Raw genomic sequence first — 26,949 nt, 5'->3', positions numbered from 1 at the left:
GGCCTCACCTGCCAAGTTTCGGTCAGCAGCAGGAGGTTAGACTTGTGTCGGGGCAGCAGCATCCATTTTGTGATGCTGAGGCTCTGGTTAGGATTAACCGCGTTTTAAGTAAAGTAACATGTCTTCTCCCTCTAGAAGGGTGGAATGCTACCCCCGTCGCCAGAACTGGCGAGGGGGTAGTATTCCAAAGTGTATGACACCAAACACGACATGTTTTGATAAAGCCAAACCAAAGTTAGCATTAACCGCGAGGATTATAATGCACTTAAGAGTATATGGTATGGCAGTATCACTGGAACAGCAGTAAGGAAATGGTTCCGAACACTGCAGACAGGCTCAGCTCATGCTAGAGCATCATCTCACATAAAACCACGCACTCTGCCTCCAGGATTGTAAAGGCCTCCCATAGGAGTGACTTATAGGTGCATATGTGTCCAGATATACGTTTAGACATAGGTATACTATATCTAAGCAAGGGGTGAGTACACCACCTTGCCCCAGCTGAGTGATCAGCCAGTTGTGTCGATTTAAGTGACCAGCCAGGGGTGGCAAAAGATATGCTGCAGCCCCTGGTGGCCTTGGATGCATCTATGCCCTGGGCACCTATAGTGAACTGTACAGGGACTGATAAGGTGTCCAGTACCAAATTGGTGATGTACCTATAGTACATGATTATGAATTTAGAGAGAGAACAGCAGGCTGTGGGTCTGATTAGCAGGCCCACAGCCACATTAAGTCGAAAACCAGTGAAGCAAAAAGCAACAATTGGGGTGACCATAGGAAAGCAGACCCTACTCTCCTACAAGTAGTATCACTCAGTAGTACATCTAGTATTATACTTTGTCAGTCAAAAACTTTATTTTGGCCAGCTAGGACCATAAAAGTGCATCGTTAACAACATACAACCGACATAAAAAATAAATAGCAATGGACTAAATGTCAATGTAACTACAATTGTTACAATGTACAAGATAATATGACATTATCAGAAAACCGATTAAAACAGTTATTGAATTTGTTTAAAACTAACAAATATCAAGATAAAAAGCAGTAAATTAATTTGAGTCTAAAAGATATAGAGATGAAAAGCAGTGGCGGAACAGAGAACTGGGACAACGTTTGTTAGCTAGACCCGCTTATGGCCTATAAAATAACATACTTAATGCATTCCCCAGTATCACTTTAGAATGCCCCTCCGCCTATGCCACATGCTGTTTAACACCTTGACTGCTACAGCAATTCCCCTCCTGTGCTGGAAATTGTTAAATTCCATGGATCATGAGGAACTCAGCTCTACATGAGCACACAAGCAGTGTACTGCATGACGAGCTGAGCTCGTCATGAGCATGGAAGGGGTTAAGAAGCGTGATACAGCAAATACGATTGAGGGGTGGGTGTCATATTTTAACAGTCGATAGGCCTCTAGACAATGCCTAAACCCTAGGTTTCTACATATTTGCACTAACCATCGTTTGCGTGGCAGATGGTATGCGGGGCAGGCAAACAGTACATGAATTTCGGACTCTACCCTCTAGTTACACGCCGGGCAGTCTTCCTTGGTCTCTGTGGCCCATTTACTAGTGAGGCTCAATAGTGGGAGGGTCCCCATTCTAAATTGTATATACAATTTCCTGGCCAGGAGGGATGGATCACATCCAAAAATGATTCTTTTTTATATTCTGCCTTTACTTGGAGGAACTCTGCAGTCAGCCGTCTACCAATGGTCCTTTCCTGAAGGGTTTGTAAGTTATGCTGCCTATAATGCAGCACAAGATCTAGCCTAGACATTAATGGGCACGCTGACTCCGGCGTTTTCCAGTGGTCCTGCCTACCAAGCCTAGCACAGAGGTCCCGTATGTGGGAAAGCCACGGTATTTTCTTATTAGTTAAAATAGAAAGGATCTCCCTAAGCTTGGCTCTGTAGTATGATAACTCCGGAGTCACCCATATCCTGCGCCAGAATGTAATGGACCTCATGGCAATCTCTCCGTCATTGGGCCGCAGGCCCAGATCCATACGAAGGGGAACTAAGGGGGTGCTACTAGGAAGACCCAGTAGTTGCCTCATAAGGTTGTTCACTGTTTTCAAAAGGGTAGAGGAAGAGCAGTGACCCCACAGTTCAGCCCCATATAAAGTGGCCCCCCAGCTTGATCTTTGTATATTTCAACAACAGGGGCAGCTGGCTTGAATGTTGAGGTTCTGTGCAACTTCATGATACCCCCCACCGTCTGTGTTAACTTAAGATTTGCCTTCGCCAGTTGCCAATATCCTGACCCTTTCCAGGAGAGTACCATCTAGGGAGGGATTTGGGCGGGTGGTTTTGGGAGGGGACCATGAATTTGGTCTTGGTTAGATTGATCTCCAAGACCCTCAGTTTACAGAACTCCGCGAAGCCGTCCAGGGTGCGCTGTATACCTGTTGACTTTTTTTACAACAACAAGATGTCGTCCGCAAACATCATCACGGGTACCTTTCCTGAGACTAGCCTTGGTGCATCGTTGTCTTTAATGTTATTGAGATGGTTGATGAGCCCATTAATGTAAAGACAAAATAGAGTGGGGGCAAGCACACATCCCTGGCGTACCCCCTTTTTAACCGGGAAGCGTGCAGAAAGTTCTCCATATTTTCCACTTCTTACTTTTGCATAATTCCCTGTGTGTAGCCTCACTAGCACGTCCAGGAGATATGGTGGAATCCTAAGGTCGTGAAATACTTTCCAGAGTTTCTCCCTGGGGACTAGGTCAAAGGCCGACTTCAGATTGACGAATATGAGGTAGAAGCTGCCACCCTCTACACTCTTTTCCAGAAAAGAAGGGTAGTCTGAATATCTGGTCAACGGTTGACGTACTCACTCTGAAGCCGGCTTGATATGGACTCAGTATCTCCTTCTCCTCTATCCAACCTTGCAATCGACCCAAGAGGACCCGTCCCATCATTTTTTCGGTGGTATCGATTAGACTGATGGGTCTATAATTTGTGGGTAGGAGAGGACAACCTTTTTTGTGTATGGGAACTATCTCTGCCCCGCGCCAGGTTTCCAGGGGATCCATGCCCTTCAAGATGGCATTAAATAGGGCGCACAGGTAGGGGACCCAGATTTTAGTTTCCATCCAGAAAAGATCCCCGGGTAATTTATCTAGGCCTGGTGCTTTATTAGACTGCAGTTTGGTGATAGCATTTCCCACTTCGACCATAATATTTTCCTACAGCACCTCTAGTTGGAGCTCCTGAAGAGGCTTTAGAGAATCGACAGTACCATCCTCTGCTTTCTGCTCATCTTACAATGCCTCGAAGTGTAGTTCCCAAACTTCGGGCGCTATATTGGGCTCCACGGCAGGTCTCCCCTCCCTGTCACCAGAACTTACAATTGCCCAGAATGATTTTAGGTTTTTATCATTCAGGGCAGTCCTAAGGGCTTCCCACATGTCTGCTTCCCATTTTTTCTTTTCTGTTTGAATAGCCCCTTTGTACCTAGCCCAGAGCTGTTTGATTAATGGCCTATCCTTTGCCTTCACTGCATCTAGAAGATCCTGCTTGGCTTTCCGACAACTTGTATTGAACCAGGGACATTTGGGGCATTTATTTTCCCTTGGTTTCGTCACAGTATTATACTTTAACTTTTCTAGTACCATAGTATACATATATTTAACAATCATAATCTATTACAAAAAGCTTACACTTACTGGATGGTGTCCGCTGTGATGTCACTGACCAGGTCATGAGTGATGTAATATGTTAGGTCATAAGCAGTGCATTGCAGCGACTTAAGTTATAGTTAGCTCAGGAAACTATAACTGCAGAATTTCACTGGTTTTGTATGAGTGAAATCTGATCCTAACTATAATGTCCCAGTATCTTTTGTTTTTCTAGCGAATTTCTAAGTTTAAAAAAAATTCTGATTGCTAATTATTACGTCTCAGTAACCTTTGTTTTTTTCAGTGATTTTACATATATGTGTATATATATATATATATATATATATATATATATATATATATATATATATCCAACAACACAGGTAGCACCAAACAGGCACGGGACCACAGGAAGGCTGCTTTTTGTCTCCTTTAATAGTAAACTGCCTGCAAGCTGTGCACTTTGCCAACCACAGCAACCAAAAGTCAAGCCAGACGCGTTTCGGGAGTTGAGACTCCCTTCTTCAATGGCAGCAAGGAAAGAATCCAAATAGCGTGAGCGCACTAATTAAATATCCAACTCCCCGCCTACAAGGCGTGGCTCTCCCACAGCCTCCTGGATGTTGAAGTCCGCTCGATCTTTCCGAGTGGATGCTTTTTGGTTCTCCTTAATAAATGCAAAATAAAACCCCAGTGGGTTGTTGCCTTGTTCTGTGCAGTGCCAGCGCCGCTTTAGGGAAGTTTACAAGAACAGATGCGAGCGCCAACCCTGCAATTGCGCCCGCACTCGCTTCCTCCCGATACTTCCGACTCCTGGTAGGGGCCGGAACGGGCCCGCCTTTCAGCGGTGGGTCTCCTCCTCGGCTGTGCAAAGCCGTAACATCCAACAACACAGGTAGCACCAAACAGGCACGGGACCACAGGAAGGCTGCTTTTTGTCTCCTTTAACCCACTTGGGACTTAATTTCATTTTGTGAACTATAAGGAGTGAACTGCGCACCCACATGGGTTGTAAACTACAAACACAAACACCAAGAGGCAGTGGGAGCGCCACGCCCACCTGGGCAGGTGTTTATAATCAAAACTGTGAAGCGCGATGTTTCATTCCTGAAAGCAGCCACTGAAGAAAGGATTGTTTATCCTGAAACGCGTCTGGCAGTGTCTTTTAAACTGGAGACGCTTTGCATTATGCGGCTTTTGTATTTATTAACTTGCATTATGCACTTTACCTATCTAACATGCTATGTATGTTTTTCCAGACAGGAATTTACCTATGCAGTCTGCTTTTTATGTTTATCAGTGCTTGCATGAGAGGGGAGGGCTATATATACTGTTAAAAGTTAGGCGCCAAATGGGATTGACAAAGCCTGCTGCGCAGGCGAAACGCGTCTCTCTGTCTTTGCAGGGTCGTGGGAGACCTGAACCAATAAATTTGCCCTATTCCTACCGATCATGAGTACGTGCCATTTACTCTCCGGAGCCCGATGGATGTTTGGGATTTAAATGCAGCGCCGGCGGTTGGCGTTGTTGGCGTACCACCAGTCGGTTTGTGGCTCTGCTCTAGACCGCAACCTTCGTTGGATTAGCATGGTAGTGCTAATACAGCAGAGCCCCGAGGGGATTGCACCGGGAAGGGGATTCAGGATGACTGGCGTGGAGGTTCAGAGGGCGAGGCGGGGCGGATTTCCAACTGCCAGCTCGCCTTTCTGTGTTCTGCGTCAAGAAAGGCCTTAACCAGGATACCGTGGCTCTCTGGTGACTGGGCACCGTGGATGCTGACAGCTAAGCGGTGAGGTTGGTGTGGCATATTGAAGTTTATTCCTATCGGTCCTCTCCGACCCCTCATGTGCGCCCTTGACTTCAACAAAGCAGCGTGTTTCTTGCACAGGAGGTTCGGAAAACTTTTTTCCACATTATTTTCAAACATTAAGGTGGCGGCCCTGAAAAGGAATTTTTTTTTTTAGGGTTTGAGCAGTGATCCGGATTCTATTCACTTTGTATATTGACGTAAGAACTCTTGCACGGATTTTGATTGACAATTCCATTGATGGGGATTCTGGACCTTGTAGTTCTACTAGCCAGTAGAGACTGCCCGGAGGCTGGCATTCAGGTCGCAAGTGCACTTAGTTGGTGCAATTTGAGCCCCATGTACTCATTACTAAACCGTTATCTCCCATATGTGTTTCAGATGGTTCATGTTAACAGTAAATGATATCAGTTTCCTGCCATATTCGCCGCTTCTGTTATCTAGGGAAATGCGTGCCTTCTGATCAGTTGACTAAATGTGTGTTTCCGACCTTCATGACAGCAATAACGAGCACGTCTTTTAAAGTTGCTTTAATTTTATGGATATACTGGATGGGCTGCATACTTTGAGAGCTTTGGTGCCGTACTTACATTAATTACTAATTCATTTAGGAATGTTATTTTTTATATGCCACTCTCCTAGGCTGATAATGCACTGACATAATTTTTATGATAGGATATAATTCAGATAATAGGATGGCTTTGCATTATGCGGCTTTTGTATTTATTAACTTGCATTATGCACTTTACCTATCTAACATGCTATGTATGTTTTTCCAGACAGGAATTTACCTATGCAGTCTGCTTTTTATGTTTATCAGTGCTTGCATGAGAGGGGAGGGCTATATATACTGTTAAAAGTTAGGCGCCAAATGGGATTGACAAAGCCTGCTGCGCAGGCGAAACGCGTCTCTCTGTCTTTGCGGGGTCGTGGGAGACCTGAACCAATAAATTTACCCTATTCCTACCGATCATGAGTACGTGCCATTTACTCTCCGGAGCCGGATGGATGTTTGGGATATATACATTTATATATATATCAGTTAGCAACTCTCCAAACCACCTACAGCCTGGAAACGCAGGCTAAGCAGGAGAACAGACCACTCAAATTCGTCGAGATGTTCCTTTTATTTCTTTGTTGCCAAGTCTTAACAGATGTCGCGTTTCGGACGTGAAAAGCCCTTGATCACATAACGGCCACAGCAAACATGTCTCTTTTTTAAATGCTAGTTTGTGCACTCCCACCAGCACCATGTGATTAGGTCATATGACCATCAACAGTGAGAAAATACTCAATCCATTCGGCATATACTGTCATTTATCGATATACTTTTGCATAAATAGATCAGTATGTGAAATTAATATAGCAGCCACGTTATAGATCTTTAGCATCACTGTATAAATACAGATATTTAAATAAATATAGCAGCGATATTTACAATCTCTAAAATCACTCTATAAATACAAGTAATAGCTTTAGTCCTACCCACAAGGCATAGAACAGGACAAAATGAGTAAATCAAACATATATATTGTCACTATACTCTGTTTAAATACAGAGTTCGATGAGCTGCCTATGCCTGTATCAGTACAAAAAATCCAATAACACGTATTTATTCATTATGAATGATATCAAAAATGTTCCGTATATGTCTAAACCATGTGCAAATTATAGCAAAGATTAATAAGTTACTGTGCAAAAAACTGTGCAAATTGTCTGTGCAAATAGCTATTGTAAAGTGCAAACCTTACGATAAATACCATCTATTAATCAATATATTCAACAACAATGAATCCTCATGTATCGGATAAAATATTGTTAAAAATATATAAATAGTGTTTTAAAACGTTATCATTCCGGTAAAATCAGTGCAAAAATGAAGTAAAATATATAACAAAAAAACCTCCGATTGGATTATTGACATATTCTATACTCTCAGAACTATATAGAAACAGTTGCCAAAAATAATTCATCTTAATCTCAAATGTGTATTCTCATTTTCATTACTATTCATTTGTCATGATATTAGGGAACCTATATATCATGCGGAGAAATACAACATGTCCACCATTGCCAGCAATTCAGTAAACTGCATTACTAATTCAGATATCAGTAATTAAAACCTCAATTATTAGATAAATGCCAGGGAACCTTAATATTTACAAAAAATTGTGCAATTCTTCCGTATTATTTAACCCATTAGGCCATTTGCTGTCAAACTCTAGTATCATCTTAGTTTCTAATTGTCGCAGCTGTCGCTCACGATTACCTCCCCTGTGTGGTTTGGGGATAGCCCCTACCACAAAATACTTTAGGCAGGCCACATCATTATTGTGACATCTCTTGAAATGGAGTGCCACAGGGTAGGCTGGGTCAGTATGTAGAATCGCACGAAGATGCTGCAAAATCCTGACGTGCACCTGTAGCTTGGTACTCCCAATCTAGTTCAATCCGCAGGTGCACGTCAGGACATACATATACACACACACACACACACATATATATATATACACACACACATATGAATATACATATACACACACACACACACACACACACATATATATATATTTATTTATTTATAACGTTTTATATAGCGCTAGCTAGACCCGTGGGTATCAGAGCGCTTTACATATACAAGGGAAAATAAAACAATTATATCACATCGCAGGACATGAGGATGCATAAAGATATAAGCAAAGACAATACAGTACTATTCAAACACCCACATATATATCTATACAAGAAACCGTGTCATCTCCTCTGTCTTCTTAAAACAACACACTACAGCCCCAAAATGCTTTCAAGTAGGTTTATTTAGCCAAATGCAACACTAAGCATTTCGGCGAACAAGTCTCCTTGATCACGAGTAACATAGTTGCAGCGCAATGCGATTTAAAATGAACATCACGTGTTGTTGTAGTATTATAGACAGTGTAAACACACTTCATTAATCACAGAAAACCATTACATGTTACCATATACAAACTCAATATTATTGTCATATTGATTGCAATTAATGTTGTGGCCACTGCGGTAAACATTCCTTTAATATATGCGACAAACATTTTTGACAGCAGTTGGTTCAGGTTTCAATCACTTCACTTTGCGCGCGTGAATGTCTCTATTCGTCGCTAAAGTTCTTTCTTTCAACCTGAGACAACTTTATTGTTCTCGGTTGTAAACACAATCTCGCCGTCTTGCCATAATAGAGCATACGAGCACACCTTGGTTTGATGCGCCCTCCCGTCATCAGGACACCCATATTTCTATTGTATCATGCCTGCAACAAACGGCAGAAAAATAAATCCTGGTTTTGCTTACTACATCTCCAAACCAATAAGCAGTGTCTCATCCCACCAGTTCACAGGAATGACAAAACTTACATATACTATGAAGTGGGTTTTAAAATTCTGCCCTGGTGGGCATTTTGTCATAGGCTCTACCAAGTGCCTGCCTTCCTTACGGTTATGGGTAAAAATTAATTCCTAGCGCTAGTGCGCTTATTATCATATGTGGCCACATTCTCACCGGTCACCCGCTTCATTGCTTCAACTTTCATAATGTTCACCGTACTGCAGTTGGTGTACAACTTTCAACATTCATTGGCCAGGTATGTTTTGGCGTCTTCTGTGGGTTTCAATTATCTCCATTGGTCATAGTAAATCATCGGCATCAATTACCAGTCGCTCAAATTGCTTCCATTCGCCTCACCATATTTGTAAGGAGAGCTTCTAAAGATATACAAGAGATACCAATTAAACATCAAGAGCAAAAAACAGCATAATCAGTGCCATAAATGAAATTAAAAAACCAAGGTTGCGAGAGTAAAAACATCATCAGCGTTTCTGTTCGTTATGCGGCTTCACTAAATACATTAAGTGACTGGTTAGCTACTATCCCAGATGTCCCATGAGGCCTAAGGTTTTTTATCACCCCGATATTCAATAATCCGGACCTGAAGTTAGTTGATGAATGAGCAGGCAACAGTCACAACTGCTCTACAATCATGCTGGGAATATTGGCCAAATATGCCAGGAAAGACTGTGGCAAACTGGCACTTGGAAGAATGTGGCGCAGCGGCCAGGTTGCCTGACTACAGCCAGGGTGCCTGACTACGGACCACGGGGTTCATGGTTCGATCAACGGCACCAGCGGCAGGTTAGCCCAGCACCATGTGACTCTTGGCAACAGCTTGCTTAATCTTCCCGACGGCCCCCAGCGCCGGGACACCTCTCCGGAAGTAGCTATGCGCTTTACAAATACTGGTATTTCATTTAATTTCACTTGAAATTGAAACGCTGACATCAAAGCTTAAAGCTTTGTGCACCCAAGAGGAATTCCAAACTGATATGACTAAAATGGAAACGGGATTGGAAAAAATTGAAGCGGACATTAAAATAAAGAAACAAAGGAAATTCTACTGGGATATAGTGGATTATGACATGGGTCAGATATTAACCTTTGGAAAAAGGTATTACCATCTGCCAAATTTTGAACAGGATAATAAGACATAAAAGCAACCTAACAGGGCAAAAACAACCACAATAGGCTCAAAAGATCAAGAGCCCACTGAAGAGCAAAGTGAAATGGGAGAAATTGATAACAATGAAAGCGATGTGTCTTTGATTTCCAAACAGACTGAAGTAAAAACCAAAATTTAAAATGAGTTCACACTAATGACACAGTATAGAATGTCTGCCCAACACAAACAGGGTGCCAAAATCTACAGAGAACGTGATCGTGGAGATGGAAAAGCAAACTCAACATCAAGAGAAGATTCGGAAAGCCCACTGGGAAGCAGAACAAGGGGGCAAAAGAAATCAAAATGATGGACAAAAAAAAAAAGAGTAATCAACCTTTCAGGTTGGGACCTTAATATTGCAGAAAATGTAGTGCTCTCCCTAGGGTTATTGTTTTGTCCCACTGTTGATTTTAACTATACCCAAAGCAGAATTGCCCTTTTTCAATTCACTCGTAAATTAAGTTTCAAAAATGGTTTGCCACAAAGGTACCTGATATCAGTGCTAATATCAAAGAGATACTGAGCAATATCAGGATTGGGAACTTTGAACTATTACATACCATGAACGAACTGGAAGGGAATTCAGAATGTATTCATGACCCCTACCAGAACCGCTTTAATGATGATATTAGACTGGGTCTAAGCCATAACAGTGGCTTTGAGCCTAAATCTATTTATCTCCCAAAAGGTACCAACGAGGCAATTGATGTTTTAGAAAAGGGATTCATACAAGAATTGAACAAATTGTCAAAACATAAATCGTATGGGGGCAACATTATCATGAATGCACACATGGAGGCTATACAATCACTTACAAACTATACCAATATTGCCATAAAAAAAATCAGATAAAGGGGGCAATGTGTTGGTGATGTCCAAAGAGATGTATCTAAAAGAGGGTAAAGGCCAGTTAGATGACAAAGAGAAATATGAAATCACCACCGGGGCAAAGTATGAAGCCACTAATAAAGTTTATCAGGACCAACTAGGAGAATGGAGGGAACAAGGCCTACTAGAATGGGAAAAATATGAATTTCTTAGATGCAAATTCCCCACGTTATCAGCCTTGTACCTCCTCCCAAAACTGCACAAAGACAACATGAATCCTCCAGGGAGACCAATAGTCTCATCCAGGACGAGATATTATGATAACATGTCTAGGTACTTGGATTTCTATCTACAGCCATTAGTGCAGGAACTACCGTCTTTCATAAAAGACACTAGTGATTTTTTAAGAAGGATCAATAACATTGAGTGGGACAATAACTGTATACTAATATGCCTTGACGTTAACAGCCTGTATACCTGTATCCCACATGATTTGGAAATAAAGGCATGCAGACATTTTTTGAGGAACAGATCTTTATCCTATCTGTTCAATACAGATATGTTGATTGACATGATGGATGTCTGTGTGACTCAGAACTTTTTTGTCTTTGACAAGCAGATATATCGACAAACCCTTGGTACGGTGATGGGAACCTGCTTCGCCCCAAGCTTTGCAGGGCTTTACCTCGGCTGGTGGGAGTAGCAGGTTGTCAGCAAAATGGAACTCTATAAAGAACATGTGGCAGTATGGATAAGATTTATTGATGACATCTGTAGGAGAGTAGGGTCTGCTTCCTATGATTACCCCCACATATTGCTGTGATTCTCTGGTTTTTCGACTTTAGTATGGCTGTGGTCCTGCTAATCAGGCCCACAGCCTAGCTTTTCTCTCTCTACATTGATACCATGTACTTTAGGTACATACCAGATTGGTTACTGGGTCACCCTTGTGAGCCCCTGTATAGTGTACCATAGGTACCCAGGGCATAGGTGCACCCTAGGCCTACCAGGGGCTGCAGCATGTATTGTGCCACCCCTGGTTTGCCTTCCAAACTGCCACCAGAGGTCTGTTCTTACAGCCTGGGTAAGGTGGTGTGATCACTCCTTACTTAGATATAGTATACCTATATCTATACATATATAGACACATATACACCCATAAGCCACTCCTAAGGCAGACCTCAACAATCCTGGCGGTAGAGTGCTTGGTTTTATGTTAGAGGGTGCCCTAGCATGAGCTGAGCCCCTCTGCAGCTTTCGGAACCATCTCCTTATAGATGTTCTATGATATGGTCATACCATATACTCTTTAGTGCATTATAATCCTCGCGGTTAATGCTAACTTTGGTTTGGCTTTATCAAAACATGTTGTGTAAGGTCACATACTTTGGAATACTACCCCCCCCCCCCCCCCAAGTTCTGGCGGCGGGGGTAGCATTTCACCCTTTTAGAGGGAGAAGACATGTAGTTACTGGTAAACCCGGTTAAAGTTAAACAGAGCCCCAGCATCACAAAATGGATGCTGCTGCCACAGACACGAGTCTGCCCTCCTGCTGCTGGACGAAACTCTGGCAGGGGAGGCCTGGACAATAGGTTTCCTGTCCAGGGAGGTGCTGGCACCTCCCCAGACAGGCTTTAGTGTATTGGTGCAGGGAGGGCTGCATTCAGTGAATGCTTTCCGGACACTGCCTGGGGCACACAAGGTGCTCCATGCATTTCCCAGTTCAAACCGGTTGCTGGGTCGCTCAGCCCCAGCTCTGGCACGAAACTGGACAAAGGGAAAGGGGTGTAACCACCCCCTCCCCAGGTCCACCCACAAAAGGGACCTTAGAGTTAGTCCAACCCCTAAACTTACTATAAGTATAGAACCCCAGTCCCTAGGACTTTAGATTACCCTGGACGAAACTCTGAAACAAATATCCTGGACCTTCGACATTCCATTTAGACTGGAAGACGGAAGAAATCTACCTTGTGGTCAAGGAGTAACCACCCTGTTCAAACAGACACCAACAGCAACTGCCGGTCTGCATTTTCGAGGCTCCCGAAAAATCTGCGACACAGGACACGGACTTCCAGACATCTCTGACCCGACCTTCAGCAAAGCTGAGACCCGTGGCGGACACGAGAGACGTGGGACCGGAACTCCTGAACATCCTGCATTTTGCAAGCTGCATCGACTTCCCGAGGTATCCTGAAGTTGTGCATTGGGGTGCTTGAAGCCCCAGCCCGAGCAAGTTTTGCACCGAAGCTCAGAGGCCCACCCTCCACGAGTGTCCCGTGGGCCCGCTTTGTGCATTTCCGTTCGACGCGTCTTTGCGGCTCCTATCCCATTGTCTAGTGAGTTCCCAAGAATACCAATCTTGAATCAAACTTGCTTTCCTGGTTGCTCCAGGCTTGCTCCAGATTCCCTGCAAAGGAGAAGCGCCACAGACCTTGCTGGTCTGCAACGAAGCCAATCTCGACATCCTGGGTGGGTTGCGTTTGCCAAGGCTTGTTGGGTCCAATCTGGATACCAACACCACAGTCAACTAGATCCTTCGTGGGACAGCTTGAATCCAGCTCCTGGTCGTCGTCGACGCCTCGTGGACCTCATGGCTGAAGAGACAAACTTCACCTTTTCCCCTGAAATCACCAGACATTGGCTGGCAGCTTTCCATCGCCATCCTGGTCACTGGCAAGTGACCCAGACTCTGTCCCTTCTGCTTTCAGGTTCTTCAGATCTTCGATCCACCCTTGGATCCACCCGGACACTTTTCCTCTGGTCGCCTGCAGTACTTCTTTGCAGATCTCCATTGAAATCGACGACGAAACGCGACACCAAAAGACACCTATGCACCGGCTTCCGTGGGTGAGGTAACACGAGTACTCTGGTAGTCTCGAAGGTATTGGCCCTCCTAGTGTCTAAGTCTAAAAGGGTTCCATCCTAGTTCATTTAGAAGTGTCCTTAAATTGTAAATTTGTAACTTGTTTGTTTCCTATAGAAAGTCAATGGTAACCCGTGGCTGTGTTTAGACACTGCACGCGTCTCCCGTGAGCCTCCTACTTCCTAACCCTTGGTTGTTCCTAGAAGCCCCAGCGATTCCACAGGCCCTAGGCCTGCTTTCTATCCCAGACGTGGTTCTTATACCACTATTTTAGTATATGGTTTGTGAGGCCCCTAGGGCAAAACGTATCCTGAGCAACTTATCGTATGCTAATTAAGTTCCTTGTATTGTACTTTTACCTCTGACCTCATAAAGAGTGCAGAGGGGTTGTGTAATTGGTAAAACAACTAGCTTAATTCGCTCTCTGAAGTCTTAGCCTGAAGACTGCTCGCCATTGGTACCCCTAGGATATCTTTCTATAAGGTTGACTTTACAACCACCATCAATAAGGCTTGATTAGACTGGTGCAAGGTGCCCACTAGAACTAGTGGACATCATATGCCAGGCTAATTTCTCACAACGTCTTCTGCATTTGGAAAGGAAGTAGTGAACAAGCCAATCACTTTGTAAAGACACTGAATGACAACACCCTTAATCTAAAATTTAGCAGCCAATTGAGCAAGGAAAACATTGACTTCCTAGATCTGAGACTGAAGCTTAAAGACAAACAGTTTATCAGTTACCTGTTTAGAAAAAAGACAGCCGGGAATAGACTGTTACATGCTAGGAGTTCCATCCAGAGAGTCTGATACACAGTATCCCCTTAGGCGAACTACTAAGAGCCAAAAAGAATTGCAGTACCATAGAGGGATACGAAAATGAAAAGACAGTAATGGTGAAAAGATTCCCTGAGAGGGGGTACACACAGACTACGATCAACAAAGCATGTTTGAAGTAGACAAAAGAGAAAGAAATGATCTACTTAAACAGAAAGATAGGATCAATGATGATGTAGAAAATAAAATCGGATTCATCACGACATACAGTAAACAATGTAAACCAGTTAGAAAAAGCTTGGATAAATTCAGTAATGTCCTTAAAATAAATTGAGACCTCACATCTTGTGTAGAAAACTATCCTCAGATCACGTATAGGAAGGAAAAGTCACTCAAAGATATTATTTGTCGTACTCTAGTGACCTCTGCCTCCAAAATGAGTACTATACAAGGATTTTTTGTATGTGGCAAGTGCAAAGCTTGCAAATACAGCGGCAATTGCAAAAAGGTCAGACTGTTCCCTGAGAGTCAGCCTTTCGTAATTCCCAAACATGTGTCGTGTAACATTGACAATGCAGTTTATGCCCCCAAATGCCCATGTGAAAAATACTACATAGGAAGCACAATACATAAAGGTAAGAAGAGGGTCCTTGAACATTTAAGGGCGATTAAAAACAACGATAAACAGTATCCCATGGCCCCAGTACAACCAGAATAGCAAGCTGTTATCATTTTGTGTACTGGACCCCATCCCAATAAGCGAGAGGGGGGGGGGGTGATAGCATGCTAGAACTCTGGCGCCTGGTGTCAAGGATGATAATTGAATATCGCACAACGTACCCATTAGGACACAATAATGATGAAGAATTATCAGTACATCTGGGATAACAGCTAACTAGCCACTTAAAGTATTTAGTGAAGCCACATAACTAACAGGAACATGTAATATTTTACGATGATTTTACTCTCACAAACCTTGGTTTTTAGTATTCAATTTGTGGCACTTATTATGCTTTTTTTTTGCACTTGATGGTTAATTGTTATCTCTTGTTTATCTTTTGAAGATCTCCTTACAAATATTGTGAGGTGAATGGAAGCATTTTGAGCGACTGGTAATGGATGCCGACGATTCACTATGACCAATAGTGATAATTGAAACCCATAGTAGATGACAATACCTACCTGGACAATGAATTTTGAAAGTTGTACACCACCTGCAGTGCGGTGAACATTATGAAAGTTGAAGCAATGAAGCGGTGGACCAGTGAGAATGTGGGCGCATATGATAATAAGCACACTAGCGCTAGGAATTCATTTTTACCCATGACTGTAAGGAAGGCAGCCACTTGGTAGAGCCTATGACAATATGCCCACCAGGGCAGAATTGTAACATCCACTTCATAATATATATAAGTTTTGTAATTCCCGTTAACTGACGACATGAGACACTGCTTATTTGTTCGGAAATGTAGTGAGGCCAAACTAGGATTTATTTTTCGACCGTATGTTGCAGGCATGATACAATAGAAATATGGGTGACCTGATGACGGGAGGGTGCATCAAACCCAGGCGCGCTCGTATGCTCCATTATACTGTTGTGGGTGTGTTAATCCCAGGCACTCGCATGGAATACACCACTCAGTATCTATTGCCTTAATTAGTGCGGTGCTCTCGAGAAGGGGAGACACACGCTGCTCCCTCCAATTATCAATTAAAGGATTGAAACGACAATTCACACAATTCAAGGCACACACCACTACAATCAAAACTGCTGGGATGTGAAGCGGTGTGCTCCCACCCCCGTTCCTGCACGATCAAAGCTGAAATTCGTAATTATTTTTTTTAACACAAAATTATGCTGGTATTCTTGTTCTTCTGAATGTTCTTTTATTTCTTTTTAGCCATACGCCAACGTGTTTCGTCGCAGTGGGAATATTACCCTTACGACTTCCTCAGGGCTGCTAAACTTCAGTTGATTTAAAGGGAATCCTCCTCAGATCGAGTATGATTCTGGGGGATCAATCCAATCCGTTAGGAAGAACATACAGAAGAACAAGAATACTAGCATCATTTTCTGTCTAAAAAATAATTACAAACTTCAGTTTTGATTGCATTGGTGTGTGCCTTGAATTTGGTGAATAGTATACTCTATTATGGCAAGATGGTGAGATTGTGTTTACAACCAAGAACAATAAAGTTGTCTCAGGTTGAAAGAAAAAACTTTCACGACGAATAGAGACATTCACGCGCGCAAAGTGAAGTGATTGAAACTGAACCAACTGCTGTCAAAAATGTTTATGTCGCATATATTGAAGGAATGTTTACCGCAGTCGCCATAACATTAATTGCAATCAATATGACGATCATAATGAGTTTGTATATGGTAACATGTAATGGTTTTCTATGATTAATGAAGTTTGTTTACACTGTCTATTATACCACAACAACAGGTGATGTTTATTTAAATCGCGGGGGCGTGGCCACGGGCGCGACCAAGATGGCCGCGTCTGATTGAAGCTTCGCCGTACGGGTGAAAAACATTCACTTTTCCTTCATGTTGAAGCCCCAGAGTAGCTGAACAGAGACTCCATCTGCCCCCGGAGACCATGCTGCCCCACTGTGTGAGTTTCGGTGGTTCTGGGGCTTCCCGCTGACGGCGCGCTCGGATCGGCGCGCGGATGCGAAGCGGCTCGGAGGCCTTCCCCGGATGAGGAGCAAGCTGAGACCGGTGTGGTGAGTGCGGGCCCCGGCGGTTGGCTGGCGCTGCGCTGTACTCCTTCTCTATCCTGCGCTACGGGCTCTACCCCCCCCTCCCGCCATGCCCCGCTTTCTGCCCCGTGACTGATGCGGTGCTCTCAGACCTCGAAGGGGCCTTGTGGGCGTGTCCGCGCCGGGGTTTGGAGTTGTGGCTGCCGGCGGGATACGTGGCGGGCTAGTGGGTGGGCCCCCGGTTTACCCCCACAGAGTTGCAGTGGCGCTGGCTCCTGTCGGGAGCCTTACCTCCCCTCCGGACGCCTTTCTATCCAGCTGCGGGGGTTATCGGCAGTCATTGGATGCTGTTTCGCCTTCCAGACCGAGCTGTCTGGTATTTTCCGCCTCCGGGCGACGCGGCCTTGTATCTGGGCGAAACCTGGGCCCTTGTGTGCTCTCTGCTGCCTGACCTGTGCCGTGGAGGCTGTACCTAAATGAAGAAGCAGGTCGACCGCATGCACTACTGACCATCTTTAAGCGCGAAAGTGTAAGAAGCCGGGCCATAGTGCTTACACCTCTGCACCGGGACGTGCCGCTGGCCCCATACTGTAGCGTTTCCGCTATTGCCCCCAGTCCGCAGGCCCGGACTCATATACGCTATCAGCGGTGCCTGATGCCAGTGGGGGCCTCCAGTTTGAACATCAGCCGTGAGTGAGCTCCTGCATATCTGACCCGGCCCTTGCATTTTACAATATTCATCTAGAGTCGCATGGTCGCGGTGCGCTCGGCACCCCCTGTGCTGTGCCCTACTCCAGTGGCTGGCCGGTTAGGTCCTTGACCCCCGGAGCGGCCTGCTAAGCTGAATACACGAGCCCGGCGGCCCCCTGACTTTCTTTTCTTCCATTCTGCGGGCTGTGTAGGCAAGTGCTTGGATTCCGTTTTCCTGTTCCCCTGGATTGTACTTTGGAACAATAGTCGCTCCCTGCTCTGGATAATTGGTGGCCTGCATGTAAACGTTTGAGTGGCCATCTCCCACCCCTTGGCCCTCTGTGGTCGTGGTCCTGTTTTTGTTGCCCCTTATCCAAGTCTCCTGCGGCGCTTTCCATGATGGGGAAGAAGGATCCCAAACAAAGTAAACTGCCTTTTGATAAACCTGCTGTGCCGGTCTCGGAAGCCCCTCCTGCCATGCCTGGGGCAGCTTTGGGCCCTGAGGCCTCCGGGGGCACCGCCTCCCTTGCGTCATCCATGTTGACTGAGATGAGGGCCGGTTTCAAAGCATTAGAGAGCCGTTTTGATGATCTTGATAGGAAACTGGCTGACATGGGCACTAAACTTCAAACACACGATCGTCGCCTGGATGTCGTGGAGGCGAGGGTTTCGGACATTGAAGATGGCACCTCAACATCGTTGAAAAGGCTGGAACGTGTGGAGAAGATTCTTAAGGACGTCGCCATAAAAATGAAGATTTAGAAGCGCGGAGCCGCCGGAATAACATCCGCAATATTGGCGTTCCGGAGACAACGGCCACTGGACGGATGGACACCTTCGTGGAACAACTACTGGTAGATCTATTCGGCAGAGAGAACTTCACACAGAGCTTTGTGGTTGCGCGTGCTCACAGATCCTTGGGCCCCTGTCCTCGCCCGGGCCTCCCCGCGGCCCATTATTGCATGGCTGATGAACTTCAGAGACAGGGATACGACTTTGAGATCTGCCCGTGACATGGGCAACGTCAAATGGCAGGGCAACAAATTAGCCTTCTTCCCTGACTTCATCATCATGGTCCAGGAGGGGAGGCGTAAATACCAAGGGGTCAAGGCGGCCCTGAGGAATCTGGGGTTATGATATGGCATGTTGTATCCGGCAAGACTGAGGGTGGACGTTGATGGAAGGCCTCGCATTTTTGACACTCCGACAGAGGCTCAAGAAGTTTGTCATACCTACAAGAAGAACTCTTCTGGATCCCCAGCTGCGCCCCGCCAGTCCTCTCCATCGCAGAGTGGCTCGCAGGGTAGTGTAGAACTCTTCTCCCAATCCAGGTCTGGCTGATGGACTCAGATACATTTTGTTTCCTGATGTTGCAGTTGTCTAATGTTCGTTTGTTCTGCTTGATTGGCTCCTATACATGTAATTGTGGTCCTTTCCATAGCCCGGTAGGCGTGGCGTTGTCACGCCCTAAGGTGTATACCAAAATGCCTTTGATTGTTTTGCTTTTTCAGCTCATGACTGTTTTGGTTTTTTCAATCTATATCTTTGGTTTATTGCACAAGCGTTTCGAATTGATAGACAGGGATCGGCTCTGGTGGGTTGCTAGGAGGCTGGGGGGGGTATGTTCAGTCCTAATATTTTTTGCGTTATGATCTATCATGGTGCTGGTTGGCAGCGTATGGCCATCACTCATCTTGTATTTAGTATGGACCTACATGTTTTATGGCTAACCTAGGACAGCAGCCCGGTCCTTCCGGGCTTTCTTTACTATCATGGAATGTCAGGGGTTTAAATAATACCAGAAAGCGCAGACAGGTTCTGAACTATATTACCAGACACCACGTAGATATCGTGTTTCTTCAGGAAACACATTTGGCTGGGGCGAATGATACTCCTATGGGTGTGAGCTGGGGATCCCATAGATATTTCTCGAACGTTAGCAGTTACGCCAGAGGGGTGGCAATTTTCATACATAAGCGTATCCCATTTGCATTGCACAAACTCGTGGTTGATACGGAGGGACGCACACTAATTGTTTCTGGCTCATTGATGGAGCACAAAGTTTTGTTTGTAGGAGTCTAGGGCCCTAACACGGATTCCCCATCCTTCTTCCATGATCTCCAGGTCAAACTCATGTCACTCGACCCCAGGCTTTTAATTTTAGGGAGGGATTTTAATTTGCTATTGGATCCATCCAGAGACAGCACCTCTCTCTCGCCAGACGCCAAGCCCCATGCCCGACAGGCCCTCGCAGACACATGTACACACTTTTCCTTAATTGATGTCGAGCGATGATTACACTCCTCCCACACGGATTTCACACACTACTCTGGGTTTCATAATACGTGGACTAGGATTGATAATTGGTTGGTTTCCCCGGGGGTGGCTGGTTGGCTAGATGGCGTGCTTACCCTTTCCCGTACCCTATCAGATCATTCCCCTGTCATACTCCGCCTGAACATTCCTAGACCGGGTGGCTACGAGCGTCAATGGCGCTTCCCCGGGAGCGCGTTAATGGATCAAGTGTTTCGCGAGGAGCTGAGAACAAAGATAGATGACTATTTTGAACTAAATACTGGAACGGTTGATAATTGGTCAGTCCTCTGGTAGGGCTATAAAGCTTATATCAGGGGTGTGTGCATTACCAAGCGCGCTGGGGTGCTGTGTGATCTTCGTTCAACGTTGAATCGGGTGGAGAGGGATATTGCCGCCTTGGACCGAGATTTAGTTGTCTTGGCCACTGCTTCTGGGGAGGCAAAGTGACTATCATTATTGCTAGAATTTAGAGAAACGGCGGAACGTGAGATGCTATTCCTCAATAAACAATACTCGGCGCGGCGTTATGGAGAGGATGAGAGGCCTGGGAGGATATTGGCACATACCTTAAGCCCCCCACACGACCACGCATATATTACTACAATTACTGGCCCGCAGGACACCTTGCTGTACACCACCACAGATATTCGAGACCACTTCCTAGATTATTATAACGCGCTATACACCTCTAGGCTTACTGGGAACCTGCGGGAACAGGGGGAATATTTATCTCGGAGATAGCGTTGGTCTACCTTGAGAAATATATGCAGGAGTTTTTGGCTGTCCCCATTTCGCCAGATAGCATTATCGAAGCCATAGATGCGCTTCATGGATCCTCCGCTCCTGGATTGGACGGCTTTTCGGCCGATTTTTATAAAGAATATAAAGACATTTTAGTCCCGAGATTGATTGAGGTCTATGCAGAGGCACTTGAGACAGGCACACTTCCCCCGACGTTTAGAGAAGCGGTAATCATTCTCCCCCCCAAACCCGGAAATGACCCCGTTCTATGCAGCTCCTACAGACCACTATCACTTTTAAATTCCGATTATAAAATCTTGGCTAAAGTCATTGCTATACGAATGTCGTTATTGATGGAATCCATCATTGCTCCGGCGCAATCTGTCCACTTCTCTCAACCTTCGTACCTTGTTCACTGTGCTGCACAGAATGGACCCTGATACCCCGGCGGCCGCTGTCATGTTGGATGCTGAAAAAGCGTTTGACTCCCTGGAATGGCCCTTTTTTCTATCAGTTATGAGACGCATGGGTATGCCAGAATGCTTCGTCTCCACAGTGGCGCTGTTATACACCAAACCCACTGCCAGGCTACGCCTCAATGGTACTCTCTCCGAGCCCTTCACACTGTCACACGGCACCAGACAGGGATGCCTGTTGTCCCCACTATTATTCATATTAGCTATGGACCCTTTAGTCCGTCATTTCCAAGAAAAACACTTGCATCGTGGACTTCAGTTCCGCACGGGTCCCCTCTTGATTTCATTTTATGCGGACGATACTGTCCTATACGTTCAAAAGCCTCAAGTGAACCTGGAGCCCCTGATCCTCGAACTTACGCGGTTTGGCAAATTCTCCGCACTCTGAATTAATTGGCATAAATCGGTCATGTTTCCTCTCACGGCTGGCACGACTGCCTGGCCTTGTGCATTCCCACTAACATGGTGCAATGACGCGGTGAAATACCTCTGGATCTATATTCATCTTGATACGGACGCCATGATCAGGTTGAACTATGGCAGGGCTGTTGGAGACTTGGAATTGCAGATTACAAAAGGGTTACGCCTGCCATTATCTATGGCTGGTAGAGTTGCTATCATCAAAATGGTTGTTCTCCCTCGCTTTTTATATTTGTTTAATAACATCCCCATTCCCCTCACTAACACCTTCTTCGCGCAAGTGCGGTCGTTACTACTGCGCCTTGTCTGGGCGGGCAAGACACCTCGGGTCCGATGGCAGACCTTGGTATTACTGTACGGGAGAGGGGGGTTTGGAGTCCCCGATCTCCGTTTGTATTATTTAATAGCTCAATGTTGTTATGCCTACATCTGGTTTCACCCAGATGCTCGCGTCTCGTACTCTAAACCGGAAGCTGATCTGGTGCTCCCACGCCCCCTGTCCAATGTCCTGCCTACGGGATTGCCTCGGGACCCCCAAGATATCCAAACAGTTTCTACCACTTGCTGGGCATGGGATAAACTGCTCCTGTACTATTTGTGGACCATCCTTCTGTATACTATGTCTGTGACTGGTAGGGAATCCTTTGTGGCCAGGTGTGGGCCCACAGCCTAAAAGGGGTAATTGGTTGGTTGAATATACTATAATATGTGCATTCCTAGTCAATTAGTCAATAAGACTTTCCACTACAGAAATCACTGAACCTAAAAACATAACACTTATTAACAAGACAAGAAAGCCACAGACAATATAGTTGTAGGCCAAGAGCAGGAAAGTATGTCGAGAAATTATAATATTTTGTGGAGCAGAGAACACAGGCATTAGGATTTCCTGCAGCATCTCCCTCTGAGGAAACAGGTTTGCATTAGTATACTCTCTATGGGCGCACAAGAGGGCTGTGTATAGAGCACAGTAAACACTGGGTCAATGAAGTCATTAGTTAGGATAAAAGTTCAGCTCAAGAGCCCACTTAGAGCTTTTGAAATGATCTTGTACATTACTTTATTAGTCTCCTAGGTTTGTCCCGGATATTGTTCAAATTAATGCACTTCTGCTAAATCAGCTGGCAGAAATTCAGTGCAAAAGGCGAGCCTGGCCTAGTTGTAGTGGATGGTTTAAGACAGCTTAGACATTTTGCATGACATGTTTGTGGTTTCTATAGTCCAAAGTGTAGCAGGGTTGTCAGTGGTGGCCTCTGGTATTGGTTTGTATGGGAACCTGAAACCCAAGTAGAAGATGGTGGGCAGAGATACTATATCCTGGAAATGCAGGAGGCGGCAAGAGATAGGATATAAAACTGGAAGGTGGTGATTAAGAAACGTGGAAGGGGAAAGGTGAGAAACATGCAAGGGATACCTTAAAGTGGCAGGAAGCTGATGAATGTAGGCCATACCTGTGAAATCCTTCATTGAGAATCTCGCGAGTCACAGTGACCTCAGGACAGGTCGCCCAAATGTATGAAACTAAAATAAAGAATAATCAACATTAAGCAAACTTCCTGTATTGCAGTAAACTATTCTAATCTCACATGTAAGAGAAGGGTTTAGCAAATCCACTGAAGCTGTAATGACATCATAAATGGCACATTGACGCATGAGATGAACTGGTGAAGGAAGAGAGAATGATCTGATGTGACAGTCAGCACATCTCACATAATAGAGCCTAAAGGCTTCTATAGTATAGGTTGTCTATAATAAGGCATGAAGTCTATTATACACATCAGCAGCCCTGAAAACAGTTTCACAGGTCTTTAAGAAGTGGGTGGACTACAGTGAAGGCTATGATACTGCTTTGAAAAGTACTTTGGAGATAGTACTTTGTTTTCCAAACCCTAACCAAAGCACAAACAATAAAGACAGAATAATAGATATTCTCACCAGGGCTAGGTCTTCAAAACCAAAAGTAATTCTGTAGAGGTTTTCTGGGTTTTCAGACATTATCGAATCTTTTGCTGTAATGGGCCCCAACTCGGGGGCCTGTCCTCCTTCCATTAAGCAAATATAACAAGAAGCCATCAAGAAATTTCAGCTAAATGCTAGGCCTTCCCATGAGGAGTTTTACACTGCGGTTGATTTGTTCAGTCATTCCAACACTGAATACTCTCTCAGACTCAAGGCGGCATCTTGGAGGGGGCCAGAGTACTGTAGGTTAGAAGTTTGATTTTACATCTGTAGTAATAGTGGATCACTAAAATAGCATAATGTATAATTTTAGAGCTTACTGGAATGTGATGTTAAACAAAAGAACAATATTGAACCCAGGGTTGGGCATTCTGTCCATGGTGCCATTTCTCTACGCCTTCATCTTACGGAGCGGAACTAAGAAAAGAGAAAAGAAAAAGGTCAGTGTAGGTATCCAAACAATCATTATCAGAATTAGTCAGACAGACTAATGTTAAAAGCGAATTGAAATTTTATGAAGCATAACAAGATACAAAAAGACTAAGGGCCTGAATCCGATCTTGATGGAAAGGGTTCCTCCACCATAAACGTGACGGATATCCCGTGTGCCACATTACAATTCGACAGGACATAATGGAATTGCAATTTAGCAGGCGTGATATCCGTCACATTTTTGACGGAGTAACCCTGTCTGCCAAGACCATACTCAGGCCCCCAGACATGCCAGGATAAAATATCAGATAAGAATTCCATGAACCTTGAATTCATTGCTGCCAATATATGGACTATTGCCACTCACCCTCCAAGCTACAAAAAAAGAAAGCATTCAGAGCAGAAGGCCATATTCTGATTGGGTATGTTCTAATAATTATTCCTCAACCACCAGTGAATTTCTGAAACCATGCTTTGACTCACCCCCTCTTAACTTATCAGAGCTAGGAGCTGTGTATAATCGTGGGTATATTGCCACCACATTCAGTATTCTCATCACCCTGGAGTAATATATCAAGTGTCACTTCAGTCTCTGAGGACAAGATTAAGATCCCAGAATTAATTACTCAAAGGGGTCAAAATGTAAACAGTTTTACATTTTCGTACTGCTAGCACTGACCACTTTGAAGTCCCAAAACCAGATCATTTCCATTGGATTCCCTTTTTCTTTAGTGTTATGCAGCCAAAACCTTTTTGAACTTTACATGCAAAGCACTGACTATTTCCAATGTGTTATTGTTGGTGCTTCAAGCACCTACAGTGACCACAGTCACTGATGCAGGACAAATACTTATATTTCTTAATCAAGAAAATTAAATCTGTTTATATATTTCACGGCATAGTAGTTTATATGTTTATCTGAATAAGTGCACCAGGTGAATTTCATTTGTTGTCACACCCTTCCTTATCTTGGCCAAGACCTTGTTTTGGCTTACAATGCTTAAGTTATGTTGACATTATTCCAACATTTATGCACAGTTATACCCGGGTTCCAAGGAATACAGGGTCGCTACATTTTTGTATTCACTCACCTTAATGAAAGACAAAAATCAGTGGCAGTCATATTGTTAATGTTATATTTTATACTTTCCCACTTTTAGTTAATTTTTCTAATTTTATATAGAGAGAACATCTCTCTGGGGAATTGGAGCACTTTAGAATTGTGCAATATAAGTATATGAATAAATAATATATTTACATTATTGACATGTAATCGTTTGAATTAGAGAAAAATAGATATAGAGAATACCAAGTATACATAGATTGCATAGATCAACTTTAGACATAAAGGAACAAGCAAGGACCACAAATATACACAGACTGCAGTGATAATCTTATTGTGTACTGAAAATAAAAACCGTGGTTTCGAGGTGAAGAACTTTAAATGTGCATAAGAATTAATTATTATTATTATTATATGAAACTTATAACGCGCTCAGCTTACCCGGGGGCATCCCGGCGCGACACAGTAAAAAGCTCAAGATGAAATACACCATTAAACACTGTGGGAATGCCCTTGATCAGTGCAAAGGTAGACAAGGAGGCAGCATTTGTTGTGTGCTAGATAAGAGAAAGGAGCGGAGCAAAAGATAGTCATGGGGTACGTGGCTAAAGATCAGTCAGAACACCAGAAGTGAATTAGAGGGTTCTATGTAGGAAGAGACTTTCAAAGAGAAGCAATTTGAAATCAGACTTAAATGTAATATGTGAGTACTTGTGAAGACCCCTTCTTAAAGTACTTAAAGTAGGTGGTAAAATATGAATATTTAGCGACCGCATTTCAGTCACAAAACTTTCCTACGTACCGATGCGATTCGGTATTAGGAAGGAAAGCCCTAAACACACCCCTTCCTAATTGCGAATCGCAAACCCATTTTGCGATTCGGTAACAGGCTACCGAATCGCAAAATAGGGTTTGTGGCATTTGAAAAGCATTTTTTGCGTTCACAAACAAGCCGATTCTGCGAATCGGCCCGCTTGCTAAGCCAAAAAAATGCTTGATGCATGTGCCCCATAATTATTAAAAGTTGATGTTTAAACATAAACTGAGAAAAACTCTATTATATCCTCTCTATTGCATTTACATGTAAACCAGTCTAGGTCCTCCTAGCTGCTCAGCCAGAGTGTGAGTTGGTTACAGAATGTTGGTGTGTCTGTGATGCTTGGAATGCCTGGGTGCCTGAGTGGATGTGTGGTGACAGTTAGAGATGGGCTGAGCAGCTAGGCAGGCTGCTCCTGGTGGGGCTGGTACATGGCTGGTACTTGACCAGAGCGGACAGGACTAATAAATATGTTAACTGGACATGGAACCAATAAAGAAGACTTGGAAATACTACAAGGCTACCTGTGTCTCTATGTTCAGGGTACAACAAACTCCTTCCCCTGCCCTGATGGCAATGCTATTAGTAAATTGTGAGGCAAGTCAGGGATCACATGTACCCTATATGTGGACTAGATTCTTATTAAACATGGAGCAAACATTTAGTCATTTTATTCAAACCGAAGAGTTTTGTACAACAGAAAAGGTAAGCTCACATATTTGAAGGTGCACTCATATGTGAGAATGCAAAAAAAGGTGACTGTAAATTAAAATATTTGCCAATGATCGCACAATTTGAGACCCGTTTAGTGGAGATGTGGCCTAATGTGGAGATGTGGCCTAATGTGGAGATGTGGCCTAATATTTTAGATATGGTGGTTGAGAGTAGGTC

The 26,949-nt window shown here is 44.2% G+C and overlaps 1 protein-coding gene across 5 annotated transcripts in view; it reads right to left on the bottom strand.

The window, feature by feature from the left end:
- The window catches only part of PIGX (phosphatidylinositol glycan anchor biosynthesis class X), a 349,902-nt gene that overhangs the window by 273,834 nt on the left and 49,119 nt on the right, over positions 1 to 26,949 (bottom strand). For 2 of the 5 annotated variants that reach the window (XM_078665765.1, XM_078665766.1), the window contains exons 2-3: positions 24,067 to 24,163; positions 23,239 to 23,308 (exon numbers count right to left, since the gene is read on the bottom strand). In XM_078665765.1, the coding sequence (XP_078521891.1) occupies positions 23,239 to 23,308; positions 24,067 to 24,133 (137 nt within the window). In that variant the 5' untranslated portion in view covers positions 24,134 to 24,163. Of the gene's footprint in view, positions 1 to 23,201; positions 23,309 to 24,066; positions 24,164 to 26,949 lie in introns of those variants that run through there. The other 3 variants (XM_078665768.1, XM_078665767.1, XM_078665769.1) reach the window with 2 other exon arrangements.

Source organism: Lissotriton helveticus, chromosome 11, assembly GCF_964261635.1.
Source record: "Lissotriton helveticus chromosome 11, aLisHel1.1, whole genome shotgun sequence".
Taxonomy (NCBI): domain Eukaryota; kingdom Metazoa; phylum Chordata; class Amphibia; order Caudata; family Salamandridae; genus Lissotriton; species Lissotriton helveticus.
Note: the sequence above shows the minus strand (reverse complement) of the source record. Positions and strands in the feature narration are given on the sequence as shown.